Source organism: Lepidochelys kempii, chromosome 8 (assembly GCF_965140285.1).
Source record: "Lepidochelys kempii isolate rLepKem1 chromosome 8, rLepKem1.hap1, whole genome shotgun sequence".
Lineage (NCBI taxonomy): Eukaryota > Metazoa > Chordata > Testudines > Cheloniidae > Lepidochelys > Lepidochelys kempii.
In genome coordinates this window covers 18,445,562-18,463,222 of record NC_136387.1, presented here as the reverse complement: position 1 = coordinate 18,463,222, position 17,661 = coordinate 18,445,562, and the positions used below count along the sequence as shown (strand labels likewise).

The window sequence follows — 17,661 nt, the reverse complement described above, 5'->3', positions numbered from 1 at the left end:
TTAAGCATGCTGCCTTCACAGCACTACCAAGCCCCGGTGGCATAGGAATAAAACCATAACTAGTTCCTTTGCTGCAGTAGAATACTATTACCTAGCTTGGGCTGGCTTGGCTATATATTTTGCACTCCCCCAAAAGTCTCAGCTCCCACATACAGAAGTTAACAATGGAAGTTGAAGACTAATGTAAGGCTATCGAAGTGTGTGCCTTATCAGCTAACTGAAATCTTCCAGCTCTCTTAAAGTGACATATATATATATAGTTATTACCACATATTAAAGTAAAATGAAGATCAGAGCCAATATTCTGCAGGCTTCCCCACTGATGAACTTGGCTCTTGACAGTGTTTTTATTGCTTAGGTTTGTAAGAATCTTTATGGACTTCTCCTGTGCTATCTCAAGACAGGAGACAAGTACAGTAGAGATTAGGAAACAACTCCTTAGTGTTACAGTGGAGAAGTTTGTAACTCTTCACCTACAGTACTGTAAATCAACCTTAGGGTGCTGAACAAGATACAAAGCAAAACCTTTTACTTATTTTATAAAATGCTGTATGTTGTTCCAGAATTGATCTTAAATAAAACATGCAAGCAGTATCAAGATACGAAGCTTTCTAAGCCATGAGCATTAGGAACTTACATTTAAAATGTAAAACAAGGAGTTCTCAGATGTTACTACAGAAATCTATAAAAGTAAGGGTATCTTATTGGTCAAAGTGTAAACAGGAGCACTCTTTTGTAATATATACCTACAGAGACAGCATTTCTGCTTCCTTTATATACTGGTCACTGGCTATTCATTAATCCATTCTGAGAGCCTGGTGAGAATCCACAATATGCAGTGGTTCCTCTTACAAGGAGAAAGGGGACTAAAACACTGCACAAGCAAAGCACAACTGCAAACAGTAATACAATGGCACGAGCTCCAGCTCAAGAATCAACACAACATTTTTCCCTGTTACTACAGAAACAGTTAGCTGTCTTCCCTCCTCTCCTTCTTTAAAGCCAGCATGATCTCACAACCTAGTACTTTTTCTTCAGTCAAGAAGGAACAGACATTGTCTTAGCTGACTGTTCCTTTACTACGGGTCTGTTTAGTAGTAAATGGGAACCTGTAGCCAGTAGCTTTCTTCCCTCAGAAAACGCAATGCCGTTTTTAACAGTTCTAACACAGAGGCCAGTATAACACTGTTTCGGCACCCAAAAACGTCCTTGGTTACATGCACATGGCACAAGGCAGTGCACTAAGACAAGCCACCTCAAGTCAATAGGTGGGGCAGGATATTAACAAGCCATTAATTAAAACAATAACCTGAGAAAATTTTGTCATCTTGCTATGTAAGGGCTTAAGATGTTGCCAACTTAAGTGTCCTGAACTGAGAAAGAACAGAGTACATGCCTAAACTAGAGCAGAATGGCAGGTAGATGGCTATTAATATAGGATAATAATGGTCAGATGGAACAAAGTTAATGCACTAACCTTATAATCTTGGCAAAGTGAGTATACATATGGCTGAGACTTCAGCTTACACTGAGTTTGTTGGCCTTTTATGCTAGTTTTCTTGCAATATCTATTTTGAGGAAAGGCCAGAGGAAGACAGGAAGTGTTCTGGGTCAGTGTGATGAGAACTTGCAGAAAAGCTTCCATGTTACCAACCCATATTACACTTGATTCCTTCATTTCTTCACCTTGAAAATTCACACACTGAGCCAAACTTCACTCACCTTACTCACTTGAATAGTACCTATGGAGTTCCACTTACTCATATGAGTAAAGGTGGGCAGGATTTGACACATTACAGTAATAAAAAGGACTGTATGACCACATGAAAGAGAGGCTCCCATGGCACTGTTTAGTACAATAAATCTCAACTGAAATCAAAACTGTATTTCAAACCCTTACTTTAAAGATTTCTGTGAAGAGCTTACCTTCTTTATACAAAATCTTTGGATTTTTAATATTGGCTGAGAAAGCTTCACTTTACAATTTAGCGGCCTTATTTTATTTTATTTTACTTTTTTTTTTTTTTTTAAAGAAAACAAAAATAAGGCTGAAAATACTGCAGGTGTATTTAGAATTTTTTTTCAGTCAACACATTCTGGGCACAACTCTCATCACTTCACAAGGAAAAACTAAAAAAATGTAAAGTACCGGAACTGCGGGAGGCTAAAGTCACCACACAGAGATACCAATTCTTTCCTCACTAGGGAATCCCATAATACTTTGCGTGTCAGTGATTGACAGCTGTCAGACTGAACTGATTGACAGGCCGCACAGCACATAACTGTAAAGTCTATCCACTTGTTATAAAACAGAATACATAAAATGGTTACAAAAGGCTTTTGGAGAAAGAACATTAGTTTCAAGTACAAAGAGAAATACAGTCTTTCTTCTTTTAACTTGTCTAATTTAGAACAATCATGCAATATTAAAACTAAAAGCATTTACATCTCTTTACACTTTCAGCTAAACTATTACTATGATGCAAAAACAGTGTTTTTAAATTCCACATTTGTGGTTCAAATACAGTATGTAAAAGTTTAGGTATAGTTTTCAATTAGATTTCATTAGTTTTCTCTGAAAGCATAATCATTTATTGAAAATATCAGCAATAGAATAAATGTAATTTAAAAACCAATAATGCATTAAATTAGAGGAATCAAATTCTTTACTTTGGAAATATTTATCCAAAATTGCCATTTCAATTATTAAGGTATTCCAATTCTTGTATGCCACAGCATTTTCTCTTCTACAAGTGTCATGCTACTCTCTCACCACTGCTTCCTAATAAGTGGACTTTACACTAGCTCTGTTTTACAAGATAAATGTTGGAGATTTTAAATGTCAAAAATGATTAGGCTTCAGAGGTTATTCTTCTCCATTCACACAACACACAGGGACATTTAGGAAAGAGGCTGCATATTCTGATGGTAACACTATTGATGCCACCTCCATAGCAGTCTGTTTTCCCAGTGGTGAGCACTTGCTCCTGAGTATTGACATCGCAGCCAAATGACATTTGGAATTCATTAATCTTTAATAGTCAACCTTTAATTCTGATAAGCAGTAATTTATATTTAAGGTATGTTTACTGAAAGATTAGAAAGTCACTCAAGTGCTACCTTTTAGGTAGAAAAAGGAGACAAAGCAGCTTTTTGAAATTTAAATGGAATAGTCTACAAAGAATTCTGAAATCTTATAGCCACCACTGAGAGAAGAGGAAGGTAGTGGCCAGTTCTGGATTTTCTACCCAAAGAAGACAAGCATCCTTTTCATCCTCCAGGATGTCACCTTTTTTTTAAAAAAAAGACAAATATCATTCCAGTTAAAAAAGCATGATGTGATTTGTGGGGGTTTTTTTTGTTTTTTTTTTAATATAATAAACGATCAGTATATTTACATTTACTAAAAGTTGATATACCTGCAAAATTAATAAGATTAATTTAAAAGGCCTTTAAAAAAAGCAGTAGTCAAATATTTGTATTTTTAAAAGCTGTAAGGCTGGGGAACAAAAATCTCAGCGAAAAAACACTGGAAACCAAGTACTGGCTTTCTTCCATCCCATTCAAGCTCCCACCACTCACACCACTGGAACTAAAACCACCTTACCTTCTCACCTCTGGTCTTCGAATCTTCTTTTTCCTTCTTTCTTGCCGCTGTGATAAACTCGTTAAACAAGGCCTCTCGATCTTTCATCTTTTCAATTGCCTTGAATCTCGAGTCTTTAGCATGCTTGGCTGCAAATTCACTAAAAGTAGCTCTGTAACAAAATGGCAAGTGAATTGATTTGTTCGAGCTATCTTTGCTGTGAAGTAGGTTCAGCAGAAAACACCATTTCTTCTGCTAGCTCACGTGCCAAAATACAATTAAAAAAAAAACCCTCTATTCTCACTATGCAAATAATTGATCAGTAAACTACAGAAAGGAGTTGGGTTAAGCAGACACAAAGAAGAATATTGTTCAAGACTTGCACTTATATTATCTGTGCAGGTGTGCAGGTTTAGGAAAAAAGATTACAATGCAACCAAAGAAAATAAATTTACTTAATACAATTGTCTAAAAAAACCTTAATTTTTTGTGGATTAACACTGTAGTCAGCCTGTCCAGATATTTCACGGCTGTGCGATCTAAAATTGACATGCACTCACTTGCAGCCAAACTGTGCTAAGACTGGGAAATTCAACATCTGGTGTTAGTCAATGTAGAACACTGGATAAATTAATTTTCCTGCAATGAACATTATATAGTTTAACCTTATGACACAAAAAGTTGGGATATTTTTAACACTATGAGCAGGTGCAGTAGTGCAAGGCTTTCCACCCATTATCTCTATAGCATTTTCTTTACAGTTCTCTCACCTCCAGGGCCAGATTCCAATCTCAGATGTGCAGTAAATATAGTACTGCCACTTACCTCGAAAAAAAACACTACTGTGCTTTTTCCAAGATCTGATGCAAATCTGGCCCCAAGAATACGTGAGACACTTATAATCATACGAATGTGCTCATCACAGCATGGAAATAATTAGACTTGGAAAATCCCGCCTACCGTTGCTGTAGGGTAAATTAAAACAAGAAGAAAATTTGATAGCTTGTTCAAAAAGATTAGAAAGTGAATGTACAGCTATACTGAAGAACACGAGCTGTATAAAAAGAGTGGAATACAAACTTGAGCATGTTAGACTGGGATAGATGATTTTTTTTAAGTAGTTGACACCCATGGAAGTACAGCAATGCCTTAGACAAACAACTGCCACTAGAAGATGAAGGATAGGGTAAAACAAAACATGAACTCCCTCATCTGGACATTATATTCTTCTCTCCCATTTTTATTTTTTTTCTGTGCGAAAACAGTGTTTGTCTTGGTATACATAAACACTCGCAGAGATAACAGTTTTAGTTTTTCTTGGGTTGCAAAGTACTAAAGTCAATCATTCTGAAGGAATATTTAGCACATCCATTAATGTATTTTAAATACTCAAAATCCCACAGCTGCCAAAAAATGTAATTTTACTGACAACTTCCCTTATTGGGTGTCTAAAAACACTGCTGATTGATGATTGCTTTTACAGATGTGAAGTCAATTACGCTGGTTAACCTAAAAAGACTGCATATGCCAGCTTCCAGCACATTTCAATGTATGTCACTGAATCCATGAAGTTGAAGTGAATCAAATGAACCGTTGTTTTAACATAAAAGAATTCCTGTCTGATCTAGGTTAAAAGTGACACTGAAATACATCTAATGTAAAATATAACGCTTATAAGCTATTAAGTGACATAAGGATGGTTATGAGCTGTTTGAGCGAGAACTATGAACGTGGGCAATTCAGGTACCTTGGCACCATAATCTAGAATATCTAGTATCCATGCTAAAAACACCAAAACACTTATTGCAATAGATACCCCGGGATGGCATAGATTCATTGTGATTTTTATACTGCAAAATTAATATTGTCTGTAATACTGTGTACACTATCTACACATCCACAAATACACGATATACACTTATTCATTGAAGGTAAAAAAAACCAACTAAACAAACCCAAATACGTATACTGTGATGTTCTTCTACAAGGAAAACTTCTCACAGGCCAGTACGATCCACAAAGGCTACAAGAGCTACATGAGAACACTCAGAAAAAAAAATGAGCCCGTTCTCACCACCCAGCCATGTGCTGGGGATTTTTTCACATTCTGAACCAGTGAATTAGACTATATAAAACATCACAAACCCCAAAATTCCAGCACTCTGTTGGTTAGGAAGCCTATAATCATGCAGAGGAAAATAATACATTTCAACAGGCCCAACGTTTTTCTAGAGTTCATTTCCCCCTTCTTTTACAGTTTTGAAAGAGTAAGGAGCAAAAGGGGGGTTAAATTGCCCTACTGAAAAATAAAATGTATTTTGACCTGGTAAAAGCTTTCACATGTGAATGTGAAATACGCCACCTACCTTGGATTAAACTTTGCTTCTTCCATCATTTTCTTGAAATCCTCCTTGGCCTGCATTATTTTGTTTTTTTTTTCCTTGCGCTCTTCTTCTGCTCTGGTCTTCACATACTGGTCAAATACCTAGAGAAATACCAATCAGACATAAGATGTACAAATTTGGAGCCATATTATCATCCCCTATGAAGGGAAGTAGGGAAAGGGCGAAGGGAAAGAAAACTTCATGTGTTTTAACTTGCAGAGTTTCCCCAAATAGTCTGTGGAAGGGTATGCCTGCTTTGGCCCAGCAAACTGGCAGATCTGACCTCATATTAGTAGAGAAATCTCACACTCACGGATGGTCTCTGTATGACCCCTCAGGGCCCGGGCCCAATATTTATTTCTCCAATTGCAGGACAATTCCAAAGGAAGCCATTTTACCATATCTCTCCAAGCTCTGCTAGTAGATGTACCCTGGCAGTACTCAAATACCCAAAATAACCAATACCATTTCCCTTTCATTCATTCATTCTTTATATATATAAGTAGTCAGGATTAGGCAAGATGCCCATGCTAATATAAAATGTATCAGTTGTTAGGGGGAAAGGAGAAGTTCTGTTCTCTTGTAAAGAGGTATCGAACAAGAATGGATTAATAATTCCTTCCAAAATAATGGGGGGAGAGTGTGTGTGTGTGTGTATTACACACACACACACACACCATTATTTTGGAAGGAATTACTAATCCATTCTTGTTCGATACCTCTTTACAAGAGAACAGAACTTCTCCTTTCCCCCTAACGACTGATACATTTTATATTAGCATGGGCATCCTGCCTAATCCTGACTACTTACACTAAGGGATTAATTACCATTATAATAGAGACCATCCATTTATGCAACACTCACATATTTGCATAGCAACAGTAATGTAGAGATTGGAATTGCTTCTATAATACACTCAGAATCCATTCCCAATGCATGTATGGGAAGTGGTGTAATACATTAGTATTTGTCATCATATGAACATTTCCCCCCCATAACTTGTTTGTTAACCTGAGACTTATTTGGAGGATTTAAATATACTAATATAAAAATAAAAAGTTGAAACATTTCTGGGTAGTATGTTAAGAAAAGGGACTTATTCCTCTCCTAGGCTTTTCAAGTTTTTTCACTTTTCTTCCTTCATCTGGGGAAAGGATTCCTGGACTGAGCCTGCCTTATAATAAAGCATGTGCTTGAATTTTTCATTGCTCAGATTTTTAATGTGTTTGTTACTCATTTTATTAATATTTTGGTGTGACAATGAAGAGGCTCTCTGCTGCACCTCTTTTTTGGCAGCCACCTAACCATATATAATTTTCATTGCATCAGGAAATAAATCTTAGCATCAGAGAAAGTACCAGCTTCTGCTCTTTGTTGAAAATAAAGCATTTAAAAAAAAAAAAAAAGACATTTGCAACACAGGTCCCCGAAGGGGAGGTTTTAAAGAACTATACTTTCAAAGATTATTTTTAATGATGTGTGTCTTGAAGTTAATTAACCTTTCCTATTACCTGTTTCCTTTCTTTAGGATTGAGAAGCAAGTACCGAGGATCGAAAACTATCTTGTGCAGCTCCTTCTCCCAGGTTGAAAAGGCAGAAACCTTTAAAAAGTAAAAAATAGACAGGATTTTGCCTGGTAATTAAGTTCCCCTAAAGATACAAAGGTTGTGCGTTTTGCTTGAAATCTACAGGACACCTGTTAAAAAGAAGACATAACCGAAATCCATCCTGAAGTTTTCATCACTAATAGATGATAAGCGGTGGGAGGTTAGCATGGCAAATTTCCACACTAATTGGCTCTGAAAACTTCTACATAATTACACAGAAGTAACACACATCTAATTACTCATTAAAATAACCACTACTGCGTGGCATTTAAAAATCGCTACATCAGAAGAGAACCTTCAAGCTTTGCATTTTGATTTCCCATGACTGCTCTGTTCCTTTGCTAAACATTCTGAGTTTTTAAATTAAAAGTTACTCATACACAAATGGATCTTTGTATTGAAAAAAATGCTATCTGTAAGCTGATCTCAACGGAGCTTTTTTGTAATAACCCACAAAATGCCACTGCTGTGGATCAAACCAAAAGATGTACAGGCATCACTTCAAATTTGGAACCTCTTCTCTTTTCCTAGAATGATAGCAATGTTTATATGCAAGTCAATGCATCTATAAAAGTCAACTGGGATTGAACAAGCCTCAAACTTAGTTTAATTAAAAAATAAATGGCTAGTTTTCCACATTAGCAGAATAGTCTAAGGAAAGATGAGGCGAAACTTTTTCTCCTTTCAACTTGTGATTATGGGAAGATTTTAAAAGAACAAACAGGAACGAGGTGCTCAACTCCCACTGATTTTCAATGGGTACTGGGTGCCTAATATGACTTTTGTGGCTCTGAAAAGCCTCCACCTCCCTACCTATGTTTTGACCTGTCAATATACGACATACTTTTTTTAAATAGAAAAAAAGTCTTTGGGGCAGGGATTTATCCCCTTCTCTTTGCTGTACATCAGCAGCACACTGTTGAAACTTGAAAACTAACATCGGAAAATTAAATATAAAACAAAAACTTGCTAATTCACACTGATTGTGGCTCAAAGAATTGGGAGGTATGAAAGGAAAAGATAATTCATCACAGAATATTTGGTTCACTTATTTTGACAACTTAGCTCAGTTTTAATTATTTAGGATAACTGATGATTTTAGTAATCACAGCCCCTAATCATATTCAATCTTTCCTCAGAAGTGGAATGAGATTGCTTTTGTGTGTATGAGAATTATTAGGCTTGCAAATTAGCAAAGTAAGAATTAACAAGGTTCTACTTTATTGCCAAAAGGATAGTTCCTCTGACCCCTCTCTCTAGCAGCATATCCTTGAACTGTTTCATTCGCGCCTCCAGAGGGACAATGGCCCTCTCACGTGCAGCTTTAATTTCAGCTTCCATGGCAGCCTCCTTGTCTGAATCAATGTCTTTGTTGTCATCTTTCCTGTAAAAATGAAACATCCTCTTAAAAGTGATGTTAACACTGCAGTTAAGAAATCTAACTGCATCACAAATAGAACAGAAATTTTAGATCATTCCAGCAATACAGGCTTGTACAAACCACTGCAAGAGGTTTGTCAAAGACTGAAACATCAGAGTGAATAAACACAAACAAGGCATTCCGATTTTAAGTACTATAAAGCGAATCACAAAAGAAAATGTAACATCACTAGAAAGAAAAGTAGTTTTATGGTTAAAAGTTTAATCCATCTTTTGTTCTATACTCTATTTATATTCTATCTCTGTCAAAAACACCAGGCTCTGTTTACTGAGTTAAAAAGGACATGATTGAGCAAGATTATAACATTTATAATGTACATCAAATTGAGTTTAAGGAGGGAACTGCCAAAAAAATAACCCCACCAAATAATGCACGTTGTTAAGACATTTTTCAAAAATACACTGCTCCTCTAGGGATATTTAGTGAGACATTCTTAGTTCCCAGAAGCATTATTCTAAATTCTCGCAGTCATAACCAGGGACTACCTCATGATTACATCAAACAACATAAAATACCAAGATGGAAGTATTCAGAGTAACAGCCGTGTTAGTCTGTATTCGCAAAAAGAAAAGGAGTACTTGTGGCACCTTAGAGACTAACCAATTTATTTGAGCATAAGCTTTCGTGAGCTACAGCTCACTTCATCGGATGCATACTGTGGAAACTGCAGAAGACATTATATACACAGAGACCATGAAACAATACCTCCTCCCACCCCACTCTCCTGCTGGTAATAGCTTATCCAAAGTGATCACTCTCCTTACAATGTGTATGATAACCAAGTTGGGCCATTTCCAGCACAAATCCAGGTTTTTTCACCCCCCCACCCCCCGCCCTTTTTCAAAAACCACACACACAAACTCACTTCTACTTGTAACAAGGCATATAGCTCTAGGAACAATAAAATTTGCCCTGGTTTTCTGTAAATCAAAGAGAGCAAAAACAATCACTCATGATGTTATAGCACAGTCAAAACAGCCTTTTTATAGAAAAACTCCAGCTCAAAAATCCATACTACTATCTTTTTTGGGCAACAAAAACTTGTGCAAACAGAGTGAACACAAACTGGGCAAATGAGTGGCATATGCTAATGCCACGGAACTGTATAATGTAAAGACAGCTCAAAATGCTCCTGAGGGAGATCTGGCTATCACAGATAGCTTCTATCACAAACACACATTTATTATTTATGACTTCCACAGAAGATGGAATTCTCTCTCAACACGAATTCTATCCAGCTCTAAAACCCTCAAACTTAGTAACATTAGCAAGAAAGGTAGCAGAAATCTAAAGTAATCCTGTTCCGTTACACCCACGCAATCCCATTGCCTTCAACAGGGTTGCATTAGTGCTGCTGAGACCAGGATGGAGCCTTCTAGATCTAGACTAAGTCCATTTAAGAGTTTAAGATTAACTTACTTCCGCTTCTTTGTTTTAATAGGCTCATCATCATTTGTTTCCTCTGCTGATTCATGATCTTCTTTAACTGTAAGGTAAATTTCATTAACAGTCTTCTAGATGAAGTAAAGAAAAGTTCACAACTTATGCCTGAAGCTTCTTGCATACTATATAAAGCTGCCTGATCACAATTTTAACTCTCTATTTTGAAAGAAATTAGATGCTATTCTTCATTCAGTTTTAGAGAAATATCATCAGAGATCGGTAATTTTTGTCATTATGGCATTATGCTTAACTCTCCATCTTTAATTATCCCTATAAATCAGATTGTTACAGCAAGCGCCAACACCCTGGTTTTGTAATATTAGCCACAAAACAATTCTCTTCCATATTCTATTTTCCATTCATTCAACAGAAGGGATTAGTTCTTATGAAATCTGCTAACTAATTACATTTAAAATCCCTTTCCCATAACAAGATTTAAGAACTCTATTTTCATTGGTGTTTTATACACTTTTTGCCAAAGCTTGGTCTAGCATGCAGAAAATACAACAGAACCATAAATATACAAACTCAAAATGCTGAACTCATTCATTTCAGTGAAATTAAGTAATCGAACTATCATCCCCAAACCCAGCAAGAAGCCCAGGGAACTGTATAGGTGACCCACTTTCCTCCCCCCGTGGATCTGACTGTAGGACTGGGGCGCACTTTAGTATAAGTTGGAAGAAAACACATCATCAGCTGTTATCAAACAGTGGGCCACCACTCCACTTCATTAGGATCACCAGGGAAGAAAGCTGCAAGCGGGAACTCCTCAAGGGGTGCTGGAGCCCTGAGTCCCAAGCCCCAGGCCTGGCTGAAGCCCTGAGCCCTGTGCCCTGAGTGGGGCTGAAGGTAGAGGGTCACAATTCTTTCTAGAGGGAGGGTGGGAGGGGGTCACGATTTTTTTCTTTTAAATCCAAATGGCTAGCCAGCAAAAAGTTTGAGAAACACTGCACTACATGATTTGTGGTCAGTTTTATATTTTAAAGGAATTAAACATCTAACTCACATTTCCAAAAAAAACTGAGGCTAAAACTTGCCTTTGTAAATGCTTCATAGAGCCCATTTATATCTTCTAATTTCAAAGTAATATTTTGCACTACTGTTTTTAGAATTAAATCATCACCCTTATACCTCTCCTTCCAAGAACAACCTTCCCCCCTAAATGTGCAAGTCTATCATTCTTGGATGATATATTAGAAAATATGCCCAAAATAGTCTTACTTCAGTAGTTTCCTAATGAAAACAATGCTGCCTAACCTCCAGAAATAACCAATTTCTGATCTCTGCAGAATTTTATTTCAGTCAACCTTAATTTAATCCCTTCTTTCAATGCTCCAGTATTTTACTGTCTTATCTTTGTGATTAGATCTTTGTCTACTTTTTGTTGGCCTGAAAATCTATTCGTTTCCTATAATTTTTTTAACCATTTCTACCTTTCTTCTCAATAAAGACTGTTTATTCCTTTAGTCTGTTTTCATACATATTTTCTTTTAACAGACATAACATTTCTCCTGTCATTAACATCCCCTTTATTCTCTTGGGCTTTCTTTCTAAGCATTTTATATATCTGCAATTTACTATCTCAATCAGCTTCTTAATTTAGTTGTCTCTGATTTCATAATTACACCTCATTTTTCAAAGTCGGCTTACAGTTCTATCACTTATTTTTTATGCTCGTTTTGAAAATAAGCACAAAATGGAGCTTGTGTGAAAGGTTGTTCATCGTCTCTCTATTAATCCTATGAAGGTGGGTGATGGGGAAAATGGGGACTAATAATGATGATTTTCCTCTTACTTTGTTTCTTTCCTTCTTCCATTCCTTTTTTGTGAGGAGGTTCCTGAATAATTTTGTCCACATCAGCTCTTCCAATTAAGTCCTCTGGCCGGTCCCACATAGAGAGACGAGTGGTTGGGTTGTAGAAAAAAACCCGCTCATCACCAGTCCATACCACACACCTAAGAATTTTGAAACAGAGAATGCACATGCACCAAGTTCAGTTTTAGCTATATTCATTTTATATGCCTGCTTTATAACACCCATGAGAACTGAAAATATGAAGTCACCCAGAAAAAAGACAATGCTTTCTAATGTTGCCCTGCAAAGAATTTAGATTTCTAATCTATTCCAGCTATTCACTATCCACTTTACAGAAACAGAGGAAAACAAACTGATGCTAAATGAATGATACTGCACTTCAACAGGGTTAAAAACCCACACACACTCACCAATCACCAGTAGAGAACTTTCTCTGGCAAGTGGCCTAAAACTTTCAGTTTCTGCAGAATGTAAGTTTTCATTAAAAAATGCAGCTTTATAATGTTGCAAAGCTAACCTTCCAAATGAGAAGCAACACAGTACCATCCTACTCACTCAGCAATAGAGCTGATATTCTGCATTTGATACTACTGCTTTCTCAACCAGCAAAGAGTAAAACTGAAAATATTAAAGTGTCACTGCTACTGATCAAAACCCTGAGGGGGAAGTAAAACTGACTGGAGCCTAGTCAATTTTCATTCTGCAGCTGCTGCTTCATAAAACTGTATGCAGCATTAGAGAAGCATGAGGAAATAGCCACAGGGGAAGACATTAAAAAAAACCCACACACCAACAGATTGGAAGAGTTGAGTTCTGTGGGAGAGAAGGGGAGCCACTTCTGAATGCATCTGTCCTCTAACAAATCTGCATTTGTTGTTTCCACCAAATGTGTAAAAGTCTAACCTGAACTACATCTCCATATAGGAAATAATGTGCCTTGTATTATTTTGGTCTAGCTCCCATTCATGTGATTGATTTTCTGTTCTGGTGAGCTTGCCTGCTACTACGCTACAGGATACCAGAATGTAGGTCATAGTCAGGTCAAGGTTATATTTAACACATAACTGCAAGATGTATCTATTTTCCCTGAAGAGAACTGAAGGACTGGTTTTCCCTGGTAGTTTACATAATAGGCCTCAAAGCTCAAAAATCGAATTTTACCAACATGTTTACCAAAAGACAGAGAAAATCCAATACCACTCTAGAAAAGTATTAGGTCTAGAAGTCTGAATCAGATATTAGTACTAAGGAACCTTCTATCTCCTCTACCTTGATAAAGTCACCAGATGGGAAAATTCAATCCTTACACTGCTGTCTGAAATTTACAGACCATGCTCTGAAGTGAAAACTGCTGCTTTACTATGTTAGTGGTTACAGAGGTAGCCTTAGATAGAGACTTGACTTTAATTGTTCTAAGACCCAGGTATTAAAGAGACATCAATGGTTAAACCAGACTTGCAAAGAAATGACATTATTAGGCTCCTTTATTTAGGCACAAAGAATGGTTACTTATCTCATAGTAACTGTGGATCCTCAAGAGGTTATCAGAGGTTCTCAAACCATGGTCTGTGGACCATCAGTGGTCCGCAAGCACCATTCAGGTGGTCCGCTGATAGTTCCCTCTAAGGTGCACGCCTGGGTGGCCGCACACAAGAGAATGAAGGGCCACCCACCTAATTAGTGGAGCCGTGCAGGCGTGACTCCACTAATTAGGTGCCTGGACCCTGGAGAAGATGCACATGTAAAGAGAGGTGGTGATCTTGGGGGGAACAGAGGGTAGGTGGGAGGGGACAGTGGGGTGAGAAGATGGGGTGGAGGGAATCTGGGACATGCAGGGCTGCATCGGCCAGAGAAAGAGGTGAATTTACCCGGCTCCGGGGCTGTGGCTGCTGGGGAGAGACAGCCCTCCTTCCCAGCCTAAGCTCTGTGGCTGCTGTCGCGGGGGAGACTGCTGCCCCCCCGTCTTTCCCAGCCGCAGCTCAGGGGCTGCAACATTAGGGGAGAGAGGGCACATCCATTGCATTAGAAAGGTAAGACTACTGATATTGAAATATGAGTGGTATGCTTTTATTTGTAGAACAAAAAAGCGTTAATTAAGGGGTTTTTTTATATAGCGCTTTTATCCAAAGCATTTTACAGTAGTTAGCTAATGGTACAAACAGCATTTGGAAAGATCATTAAGTGGTCCGCCGAGACCCTCAGCAATTTTTAAGTGGTCCGTGGAAAAAAAAAGTTCAAGAACCACTGATCTAGATGGATTCCACTCTAGGTGCATGTACACCTCATGCTCATGAGATCAGATTATTTTGCCAGCAGCGTCCTTTAAGGCCACATCCGTGCTCTAGATGGGGACACATCCCCATACCTGAGAACATAAATGGTGGCGCAGGCCCAACCAACCCTAAGTTCCTTTGCCAATACAGAATACCAGAGGAGTAGTACTCTGTAGTAGCAGGGTCAGGAGGGTGGATCATGGAATCCATGTGGACAAAAGTCTCAAAGAATCACAGTTCCACTCTTGGTGACTAACCAGCAGTTGCCTGTTTGCTTGGAGCTAGGTACTAGAAGTCGTACTTAAAGAATGACTGTAAGACAACTCCACTAAAATGGGGATAATTTTTGGAACCATCTACCAAAGAATAGTATCTTGTAAATGTGTGGACTGAGTTCCACATGGCTTCCCTATACATTTCAGAAATAGGTACATTCTTCAGACAGGCAGCAAAGGTTGCCTGAGCTCTAGTGAAATGAACTCTCATGTGGCTAGAGGAATCTCACTTGGCTAGCTTGTAAGAAATTCTTAACTGCTGGAGACCCGTTTTGATAATCTCTTTGAGTATACTGCCTGGCCCTTAAACCTATCAGCAAAGTCCCAAACAATCTAGGTGTGTTCCTAAATGTTTCTGTTCTGTTAAGCTAATATGACAATGCCCTTACTACATCAAGAATATGAAGTATTGCATCCCCTGGGGTTGATGAGGCTTGGGAAAGAAGACCGGGAGAAGAATACATTGGTTCATATGGAACTCTGAAGCAACTCTGGCTAGGAATTTGGAATGAGGTCTGAGAGTAAACCTGTCCTTATGAAACACTATATAAGGGGGACCTTCCATGGGGGTCTGAATCTTCTCTCCCTTTGAGTTAGTGTAAGGTCTTCTAAAAAAGAAGGTTTCACTGATAGGTATAGGGAGCAGGTTGCTATTGGCTCACAGGGGGGGATCCATCAACACTTAATATTACACTTAGGTATCCCAAACTGCGTGAAAACGATGAATAAGGCCCTTTAGAAATCTAGCCACTCGAGGGTGCAAAAATACAGTGCAGCCATAGATAGGAGGGTGATGAGCAGATATTGCTACTAGATGAACACTTTATGGAACTACCTGAAAAATCAAGATGGTTTCGAAGTTAGTAAATAGTCCAATTTTGCTGAAATGGGTGTTGCTGAAAGAGATAGAACTGATGCTGAAATGTTCACAAAGGAAACCTCTTCCATTTAGCTTTTAAGTCAATATTGTTGAGAATTTCCTGCTTTGGAGCAGAATGTTCTGAACTTCAGCCGATTTGCTCCTTTCAGTGGATGTCACTGGATGTGGCCCGCAGGCCATAGTTTGCCCACCTCTGATCTAACCCCTCAAAATGGGGACAGAGGATGTTGTCTTGTGGGAATAAGGCTGCGTACTCCAGGACGCCTGTACTCCAGTACGGGCATAACCAATAAGCATATGGCTACTACACTGGTGGACACAGGCGAATAATGAGGGCCTGTTCCCTGTGGGCATACCTACACCGCAATTAGATACCAGCAGCTGACCCGAGCCAGCTGATTTGGACTCACAGGGCTTGGGCTAAGGATCTATTTATTGGCAGTGTAGACATCCAGTCAGGCTGCAGCCCAAGCTCTGGGACCCTCCCACCTCAGCGTACACATATCCTCTAAGACCCATGCCCTTCTCCTGCTCAAAAAGTAGTCTCTGAAGGAATAGCTGCTGGTAGCTCTGAGCCTACTCTCTATGAAAAAAGTTAGTAAAAAATACAAAAACAATTGTTTTTGTAGCTAACAGTCAAACTAAAAGTTAACTATGTAACAACTATACTAACTCACCACTAACTGTCTACAACAAAGTCGTACAAAAGCATGACTTCTGTAGGGGTTCTCTTGCTGCCGCAGGCAATAAGAAAGAACTGAGACATGCTTGGGCCTACTCTTCTCTCTAACTCCTTGGACAGCTGGGGGTAGGTGTGCCCTCAAAAGATGCTGATGGGCAAAAGAATCTGATCTCCCATGCACTGGGTATATGTGCACCAAAAATGGAATCCTGTGGACAACCACTTGAAAAAGAAAATGTTAAAAAAAGAAAAAAATCCACCAAGCAGAGGTACAGAGGTTTTCCCACCAGATTTTCTAGTCTGTATTGTGTATATCCACCATATATTTTAATCATATCAGGAAGCCCCTTTGGAATACTGTGTATACATTTCTTGTAAATGGCAGACAGCTCCTTCCAATGGTCCCCATGATTTTCTTTCTTACAGTAGGTTCTCTGATCTATTATTTCACAGCATGATTACTTTCATATTAGCACACTGAGCAGCAACAATTCCAAACTTAAGGGCTCCAATGTGGTTGACAGATATACATCCAAATGTCAAATGATATTCCCAAACTTCCTATTAACATTAAGATCTACAGACCTTTGTCCTTCACAGTCCTATTTTTGCTCCCAGAGACTAGGCTTCATTACCCTCAATTTAGAGATCTTGCAATAATACTGTTAATATTACTTTGAAGTTTGAAGTATATTTCATTTAGGATTTCAAACAACTTTACAAATCTTGAGCTCCATTCCCCTTGTAAGGCAGGTACAGCGTTGGAACCATTTAACAGACAGGTAAGAGGCAAAGCAAATTATGTAATTGGCTCTAGGAAACACAGAGAGTCAGTGAAAGAGCCAGGAAAGAATTCAGGAGTCCTGACTCCCAGCCTCCTGTTCCAACAACGGAGCAACACTCCTCATCAACAACACATTTCCTGCAACATACTACAGAGAAAGGAATTGGAATACCAAAGGTGTAGATTGGGAGTTCACTACATACCATGGGGTTCCAGGAATAGGAGTAGTTGCAACTGGTTTTGCTTTCTGAGCTGCTTTTTCTTCTTCAGTCATTTCTTCCTCTTTTGGTTCCTAGAAGGGAAAAAATAAAGGTTGTAAGAGTCTGCCATGTTCTCTGTTCAGCTATTTCATTTATATCCAATTGACAGTAATGTGGAATCAAATTTATTTATTTAAAATAATGTTAATCAACAGCCTCAATTATATTCACAGAGTTTAAGGCAGGAAGAATCTATTAGATCACCTAGTCTGACCACCTATATATC

At 38.3% G+C, this 17,661-nt stretch overlaps 1 protein-coding gene across 10 annotated transcripts in view; it reads right to left on the bottom strand.

Annotated features, from left to right (window-relative positions):
* The window catches only part of TCERG1 (transcription elongation regulator 1), a 56,138-nt gene that overhangs the window by 12,279 nt on the left and 26,198 nt on the right, over positions 1-17,661 (bottom strand). For all 10 annotated transcript variants that reach the window (XM_073355734.1, XM_073355738.1, XM_073355736.1 and 7 more), the window contains 7 exons: positions 17,379-17,467; positions 12,261-12,421; positions 10,439-10,505; positions 8,827-8,962; positions 7,483-7,572; positions 5,953-6,071; positions 3,608-3,758 (listed from right to left, as the gene is read on the bottom strand). In XM_073355734.1, the coding sequence (XP_073211835.1) occupies positions 3,608-3,758; positions 5,953-6,071; positions 7,483-7,572; positions 8,827-8,962; positions 10,439-10,505; positions 12,261-12,421; positions 17,379-17,467 (813 nt within the window). The remainder of the gene's footprint in view (positions 1-3,607; positions 3,759-5,952; positions 6,072-7,482; positions 7,573-8,826; positions 8,963-10,438; positions 10,506-12,260; positions 12,422-17,378; positions 17,468-17,661) is intronic.